This window comes from Oncorhynchus nerka, linkage group LG15 (assembly GCF_034236695.1).
Source record: "Oncorhynchus nerka isolate Pitt River linkage group LG15, Oner_Uvic_2.0, whole genome shotgun sequence".
Taxonomy (NCBI): Eukaryota; Metazoa; Chordata; class Actinopteri; order Salmoniformes; family Salmonidae; genus Oncorhynchus; species Oncorhynchus nerka.
The window spans coordinates 42505348-42513973 of NC_088410.1; the positions used below are offsets into that span (position 1 = coordinate 42505348).

An 8626-nucleotide genomic window follows, 5' to 3' on the forward strand; every position below is an offset into this window, starting at 1 on the left:
CAGACTTAGGCCAAGTAGTACCATAGAGGATAATCTCTGACAGCTCTTTCCCCTTCTTTCCCCCTTTTCTTCCCTCCTCTGGCCTTAAACAGATTGACACCAAGGAAACAGATGTTGACGTGGTTGAAAATGGCCGCCCTCCACTCCGCACCTTCTCCTCTCCTTCTAATAAGTCTCAGGTAAGCAGATACATTTTTATTTTGAGTATTCCAAGCTGTTGAATTGTGGGGGACTAGAATGGAACTGTCCAGATGGCACAGTGAGATTGGCCCAACGTTATCGCAATGCGTAATTTTCTCCAGTGTTCCAACGATGTGTGTTTGTTTGCTCCCTTGACAAACAATCTGACTTTGGTCCAAATCTGGGATTCAAAAAAACAACAAAGCAGCCACCCGCCATTGTTTTGGAAAATGAAAAAAAGATGAGACTGGAGAAATGTGACCACTCAAATTCATAGACCGAGCTATCGGTGCAAGGACGAACCGTCTGTGAGATCAAAGTTATAGCTTTAATATTTTTTGAAGCTATACAGTACTTCGACATTGCAGCCGACTTTGAAAAGCAAGTCGAGCTTGACTGATCTACAAATCAGCTTGCATCATAAATAACTACTCAATATTATTTGTAGATCAGTCAGTCACAATGATGCATCACGGTTTTGATGCTCCCGAACACGGCCCATGTCAAGTGTTTTCGGATCATGTCATCGGAAATACTTTTCTTCCTCTTTATCTTTTTGAGTACGAAACATGGATACACACCATTTTCATGTGGGTTCGTTTCCCAAGAGCACACATACGTAAAATGTATGCACACATGACTAAGTTGCTTTGGATAAAAGCGTCAGCTAAATAGAATATATTATTATATATGCTGATGTTGGGGAGGTGCTGAAAATGATGAATATGAAATGTTCCTTTAATTTGAAATGACATGAAAATCACCAGCTCGACCTGCTATCACGCTATGTTTGCAAGTGCTAAATTGCTTGTGTTATAGTGGAAATTCTGACGAGTCGGGTTCTGATGCCCGACTTGGCTGTATATAAATGTTTGTCTCCTTGTCAATGCAACTACGTACCATCTCCCTGTCAGCTTTTCACCAGCAGCATGCCACTCTGCACCCCACTTCTGTCTTGCTTCTGAAGCTAAGCAGGGTCGGCCCTGGATGGGAGACTAGATGCTACTGGAAGAGGTGTTGGAGGGCCAGTATGGGACACTTCACCTTGGGTCTTAAGATCAAATCCCAATACCCCAGGGCAGTGAAGGGGACATTGCACTGCTTAGGCTTGCATCTTTCAGATGGGACTTTAAATGGGTGTCCTAACTCTGTGGTTGTTAAAAGTCCCACAGCACTTATCGCAAGAGTAGGGGTGTCCTGGCTAAATTCCATCATGGCCAACTAATCATCCCCTAATTGGCATATTTCACTCCTCACCTCTCCACCATGCTAGCTGATGTGTGGTGAGGGTTCTGGCACAAAATGGTTGCTGTGCATTACCCAGGTGGGTGCCACACATTGGTGGTGGATGAGGTGAGTTTCCCCCTTATGATCTAAAGCGCTTTGAGTACCGAAGTTGGTTGAAAGGGGCTATACAAATCCAATCCATCATTATTATAGACTTTTGACAATGTGCTCCCTGTGTATTCCCTGTCCCAGTGATGGTTTGGAGTCAGCAGCCCTTTTAAATAGGTCTTAATGTCAATTATAATATCTGTAATAGAGAAAAAGAGAAGAAAGAATGAGAGAAAAATAAAGAACTTTGAAGTTGCTTGTTCACTAGTCATTCTGATCATATTCAATGTAAACAAACAGCAGTGTCTTGCTGATTTACTATTGGTTCACATGTGAACATTTCTCGCATAGAATGGGTGATTTTCTGCCCGACTAGATGCGCAGGCATTGTATTGCATCAACCAATGGTTGTGTCGACTACGCAGTCAGGCATCATTTTGCTATATCATATGATATGTTTAACTGATATGTTAAATACCTTTCCAGGGCTTGTAAGAGCTGGCATTGATCTGCAATGTAGTCAGGCAGGAACTCAACCATTGTATGTATGTATGGGTTATGATGAAGTATGAAGCAATACAAAGCTAAGGAGTATTCTTTCAAAAACAAGTGGAAGTTGAAATTATCAGTACAAATTCAAACACCTTTAACTTCTCACGATGCCATTTATAAACATATTAATGGTGACGTGCAGGATCCTTCATAACATTGAATGTTTGTTTCTTTTCTCCTTAGCAACCAACGTACATTGCCCAGGTTTTACAGGACCCAATCATGGATGATGCTTGCACAGGCAGTGGGGAGGAAGATCGGGGGTCCTCACAGGATGAGGAGATGATAAACACTGGGAATAGTCTCAATGAAGCTGACTTCCAGTCCGGTGAAGACAGCCTCATAGCCAACGAGGTCCACCAGTAACACTACCAGCTGAGAAGGGGAAAGAGCGAAAGATGGTGAGAGAGGGATTTTGGAGAGGATGAATGCCAGACACGAACAACAAACCACCAACTTCACTTTGGATTCTAAAACAATTTGCAGTCATTCCTCCCCCATGCTCCCCCACCTTTTTTCAGTTGTGCCTCTGCACATTGGCATTACCAGAAAATGCCAGGTACATCACCCCTCCCCACACACACACACAGTGTAATTGTGAATGTTTTTGTTAAGTATAATTTGGAGCTTGTCTCTGCGGATTCTTCAAAGTCCCCTCTGTGTATTTTGAACACCTATCAGCGCGATATGAATCTGGGTGTTGACGCCCCTTGTTTTATTTATTTATCTACTAGAGTCCTACACTTTTATGGAGATTCTATGGAGCACAAGTCCAACACTGGTTTTCATACAATCCAAAAAGATTGAGTCCCAGGAAAGAAACCATACAATAGCCTAGACTTTGTACATATCCCAAAATATGCCAACTGTTTTTGTCTCTTATTTGAAAGAGGGGGTCAAAATTGTGCCTGGTTTGGGTTTCTTTTCATCCATGTTTCCTTACTAAATCCCCATCAGTGTGGCTCAGGACTGGTGGAGAGGTCATGAAAATTAGGCTACAAAGCCTCTAATGAAATCCTGCTCCAAGCACAGGTCCCATTTAACTTTTATGGGTCTACAGACTCATACTCAAACTAAACTTGGTTCATTCTTGTCAATGTGCAAAGCACCCTGCATTAGGTCTTCTTTCTCATAGCTTATGAACAAAATGACTTGCTTTCCCCTTTTTTCTTTGATATCTTATGTTCGTCATAAGATATTCACTCTGCCACTGAACATCCTAGTCATGTGGTTGGAGACACCATCTTAACATGACATATAAAAACATGATGCAGTCACTGTCAAGTTTGTGTATTATTATTATTTATTTTTTACTTCATGCGTCTCACGTCACTGAATGGGCACTGTTGGAGGATATCAGGGCCATCACATCGGCCCTCTGTTGTGTCATCGATATTCCAAAGACGGCAGTGGGCATGGCATGCCAAACAGACCAGGGTCCGCTCAGATGGATTGTGGGGTTTCTGGTGTGACTTGTGTTGTCATGGCATTTGTCTACTGTCCTCCTGCCTGTGATGCCCTGTCAGTCACCTGGTCTTGCTGCTCCCCTCCATCCTGTCCATCTCAGTTTCCAAAGGGTCAGTCATGGATGGCTTGGTGACTCTTGCAGCCACTAACGTTGTACAGTTTTTATTTTGTCTTTTATTTTTTATTTTACCTCTACCACCTTAAACATATGAACATATACACCTGAAATAGGAAGCACATTTTCTTGTCGGTGCATAGTTCAAATAGGCAACTTCGACTCTAACTGGGTTCTGTTCACCTTGGAGAACTTCAACATTTACACAGTAGTACAATAGTTTAGCCTATGTTGTAGATCCAGGGAAAAGCTGGGAGACATGAAGAAACTGGTCTTGCCTCAAGTACTCTCTACCCTTAAAATCCTCCAGTCAGAAGTACGATATATGCATCTCTGGAAAAGCCAAGTCCCAATGCATTAGCTGTTTTTCTATGCTTTCTCTGAAGGAATAGAAATGAAGTGTAGATTAAAAATGTAGTATTTTGCACTTCAGGAGTCATACCTATGGAAGGTAATTGTTCAGATATACAGCACCAATGAATAGCGATGCTTCCATTTATTTTTGTCACATCAGTTTGGGTGCAGTGTGTGTCTCTGATTTGAAGTGTAATCAGCCAGGTGTCTGTCTGATGCAAATTGGCTCTCGGATTCTTTTCTCAGCACGCATAGCAACTTCCCCATTTGGTGTTCACAGTTATACCCTGGGAAATTGTGATGACATTTCAAAGACAGTGTGCAATTTCTTTTCTTAATGCACTTCAAGCACAAAACACATGAAAACGCAATCAAATACTTCCATAAAAAAGGCACTGGGTAGAAATAAATTAATGCTATGTATAACTATGTATATAATTTCATATATATCTTAAATGACCACAATTTCATGAATTTGAAATAATCCAGTCCAAAACAGAAAAAAAGTGGATAACAGGTACATTAGGCAGAATTAAATGTAACTTTCCTGAAGTATTAAATCACTGGGTAAGTATATCAATATACAGTAGTGATGGCTCGATCTCCCTAATACTTTTAAGTGGAGCATTCTAAGTATTTCTTTATAAACCTAGCCAGTCCTTTCAGATCTGTGAACACCATAGGGATTTGGCCAAATGGACCAAAAATGGACCAGGCCCAAGAGTGTGGCTCCACTGACTAGTCCAACAAATGAGGTGCACTGATAGTGAAGATCTGCTAGAGGTCACTGTATACCTGTGTTTTTGTATTACTATTATTATCATGTTTTGGAACGGGGCGAATCGTCTCTGTGCAAAATGATTTGTTGTAACAAAAAAAGGATGTTTTACCAATTTGCATCAGGAACATGCAATAGCAAGCCTGACATGCAGCAAAGAAATAGAACTAGAGCTGTGACTTAAGGAAATGTTCAAGTCTCAGGTGTACTTGTTAAAATAAAAAAACGTTTACATCTGTTTTTTTTACATTGTGATAGTTGTTTTCAACTTTAAGCATTTCCATCTGTTGATGAAGCTAATCTATGAAAGCTGTGGCTATTGGTAACCGTAACATTCTATCAGGTAGGAAAATAAAAACATGTACCGTGGTTGTCTTGTTATTAGCAGCACAGTTTCCTCTGTAGACACACTGAAATCACCATTGTATTGTGGTTTGTCCCTGTTTGAAAACCATAGCTACATGCTGGAGATATTGTAGCTTTTCTGTGTCTATTCTGTTCTGTAACATCTGTTTCCCTTTTGAAGTGAGTGTGCACTAACACTCTGTTCATGATTGTATGCACTCTAACACAAGACTAACAACTATCCAGTGGAAGTACATTTTCCTGACAATATAATAAATATTTTAAGAGGCTTGCTTGCTAATGGACAGTCTATTTCTCAATGGAAATGAAGTTACTTTACAATAACACTATTCTACAGTGACGAAAAAGGCTGAGATATTTTTGTAAATCGCAAAAGGAACTGTTTTCAGTGACACAGCCTATTCCAGATGTGATACCGATGATGTATTCTGTTGAAAGCTGTGACGATGCCGTTACATGTATTGTGATTTTTTATTTATCATGAACTGACTTTTTATTTTATAACTTGCTAAGGATTTAAGTTATGAAAATAAACATGCCTTGATAGAAGGATTCGGGATCAGGAATGGTTTGCTAAAAGTTTATGATTAGATTTCTATATACACCACCATTCAAAAGTTTGTGGTCACTTAGAAATGTCCTTGTTTTTGAAAGAAAAGTCAAATAAAATAACATCAAATTGATCAGAAATACTGTGTAGACAGTGTTGATGTTGTAAATGACTATTGTAGCTGGAAACGCAGATATCTTTATGGAATATCTACATAGGCGTACAGAGGCCTATTCTCAGCAACCATCACTCCTGTGTTCCAATGGCATGTTGTTGGCTAATCCAAGTTCATCATTTTAAAAGGCTAATTGATCATTACAAAACCCTTTTGCAATTATGTTAGCATAGCTGGAAAGTGTTTTGCCTATTAATGAAGCAATAAAACTAATCGAACCCACAAATGCTGATGCTCCAGATACCCAACTAGTCTAAAGAAGGCCCATTTTATTGCTTTTTTAATCAGGACAACCGTTTTCAGCTGTGCCAACAGGGCGGCAGGTAGCCTAGTGGTTAGAGCGTTGGACTGGTAACCGAAAGGTTGCAAGATCAAATCCCCAAGCTGACAAAATAAAAATCTGTCGTTCTGCCCCTGAACAAGGCAGTTAACCCACTGGTCCTACGCTGTCATTGAAAATAAGAATTTTGTTCTTAACTGACTTGCCTAGTTAAATAAAGGTAAAATAAATTAACACAATTGCAAAAGGGTTTTCTAATGACCATTTAGCCTTTTAAAATTATGAACTTGGATTAGCTAACACAAGTCCAAAACAGAAAAAAAGTTAACAGAACAAAGGGAGAAATAGATAACTAAAATCACTGGGTAAGAAGAGCCATCACTGCCGTTCATTGACTAATACTTTTAAGTGGAGCATTATAAGTATTTCTTCATAAACCTAGCCAGTTCTTTCAGATCTGTGAACACCATAGGGATGGGTCCAAATGGAAAAGACTAGGGACCAAAAATGGACCAGGCCCAAGAGTGTGGCTCCACTGACTAGTCCAACAAATGAGGTGCACTGATAGTGAAGATCTGCTAGAGGTCACTGTATACCTGTGTTTTTGTATTACTATTATTATCATGTTTTGGAACGGGGCGAATCGTCTCTGTGCAAAATGATTTGTTGTAACAAAAAAAGGATGTTTTACCAATTTGCATCAGGAACATGCAATAGCAAGCCTGACATGCAGCAAAGAAATAGAACTAGAGCAGTGACTTAAGGAAATGTTCAAGTCTCAGGTGTACTTGTTTTGAAAAAAAATTACATCTGTTTTTTTTTTTGTGCATTGTATTAGTTTGCAACTTTAAGCATTTTGATTTGTTGATGAAGCTGATCTATGAAAGCTGTGGCTATTGGTAACCGTAACATTCTATCAGGTAGGAAAATAAAAACATGTACCGTCGTTGTCTTGTTATTAGCAGCACAGTTTCCTCTGTAGACACACTGAAATTACCATTGTATTGTGGTTTGTCCCTGTTTGAAAACCATAGCTACATGCTGGAGATATTGTAGCTTTTCTGTGTCTATTCTGTTCTGTAACATCTGTTTCCCTTTTGAAGTGAGTGTGCACTAACACTCTGTTCATGATTGTATGCACTCTAACACAAGACTAACAACTATCCAGTGGAAGTACATTTTCCTGACATAATAAATATTTTAAGAGGCTTGCTTGCTAATGGACAGTCTATTTCTCAATGGAAATGAAGTTACTTTACAATAACACTATTCTACAGTGACGGAAAAAGGATTTGAGATATTTTTGTAAATCGCAAAAGGAACCGTATTATGTTGATAGCTGTGACGATGCCGTTACATGTATTGGGATTTATTTATCGTTGTTGCTAAGGATTTAAGTTACGAAAAGAAGAATGTGATCTGAAAAATAAACATGCCTTGATAGGATTCTATCACTAACAGGAGTCATGGTTGCTGATAATGGACCTTGGTACGCCTAAGATGATTTTTAATGGAATATCTACAGTTTCCAGCTACAATAGTCATTTACAACATTAACAATGTCTACACTGTATTTCTGATCAATTTGATGTTATTTTAATGGACTTTTCTTTGAAAAACAAGGACATTTCTAAGTGACCCCAAACTTTTGAATGGTAGTGTATATATGTTTTTGTAAATAGCCATAAATTCCCTATTAAGTTATGGTAGTGTTATGAAGTACATAATCTACAGTTTCTATAAAACATGAGTAAGGGTAGGGCTACATATAAACACAGCAAATGGTCACACGTTTGTTTGCTTTTCAGTCTCCACTAACATTCATGCTGGTTCCCTTCACTAAGACAACTAAGGAAAGTTTAATTTGAGGCTGTAGATTTGTCAGGTTGTGTGTACTATTTATTTTTACTTTTGTCCAATGGTCTGTATGGTGAAGCACTTGTCATTATCTGTTCCTTGATCAATAAAATTGGCATTCATCCATCTCTTTTGACATAATGCTGTCCCAGTTAGGTTTTGTAGGAGATTGGATTCCCATTCAAATACAATTTATTTATATAGCCCTTCTAACATCAGCTGATATATCAACGTGCTGTACATAAACCCAACCTAAAACCCCAAACAGCAAGCAATTCAGGTGTAGAAGCACAGTGGCTAGGAAAAACTCCCTAGAAAGGCCAAATCCTAGGAAGAAACCTAGAGAAGAACCAGGCTATGAGGGGTGGCCAGTCCTCTGCTGGCTGTGCCGGGTGGAGGTTATAACAGAACATGGCCAAGATGTTCAAATGTTCATAAATGACCAGCATGGTCAAATAATAATAATCACAGTAGTTGTCAAGGGTGCAACAAGTCGGCACCCTCGGGAGTAAATGTCATTGAGAGTATCTCTACCGCTCCTGCTGTCTCTAGAGAGTTGAAAACAGATCTGGGACAGGTAGCACGTCCGGTGAACAGGTCAGGGTTCCATAGCCGCA

The 8626-nt window shown here is 39.4% G+C and overlaps 1 protein-coding gene across 4 annotated transcripts in view; it reads left to right on the forward strand.

Moving 5' to 3' along the window:
• Positions 1-7372, forward strand: part of LOC115142703 (CSC1-like protein 2) — an 88381-nt gene extending 81009 nt beyond the window's left edge. For all 4 annotated transcript variants that reach the window (XM_029682358.2, XM_029682357.2, XM_029682359.2 and 1 more), the window contains 2 exons: positions 93-179; positions 2251-7372. In XM_029682358.2, the coding sequence (XP_029538218.1) occupies positions 93-179; positions 2251-2433 (270 nt within the window). In that variant the 3' untranslated portion in view covers positions 2434-7372. The remainder of the gene's footprint in view (positions 1-92; positions 180-2250) is intronic.
• The last annotated feature ends 1254 nt before the right edge of the window (positions 7373-8626 follow it).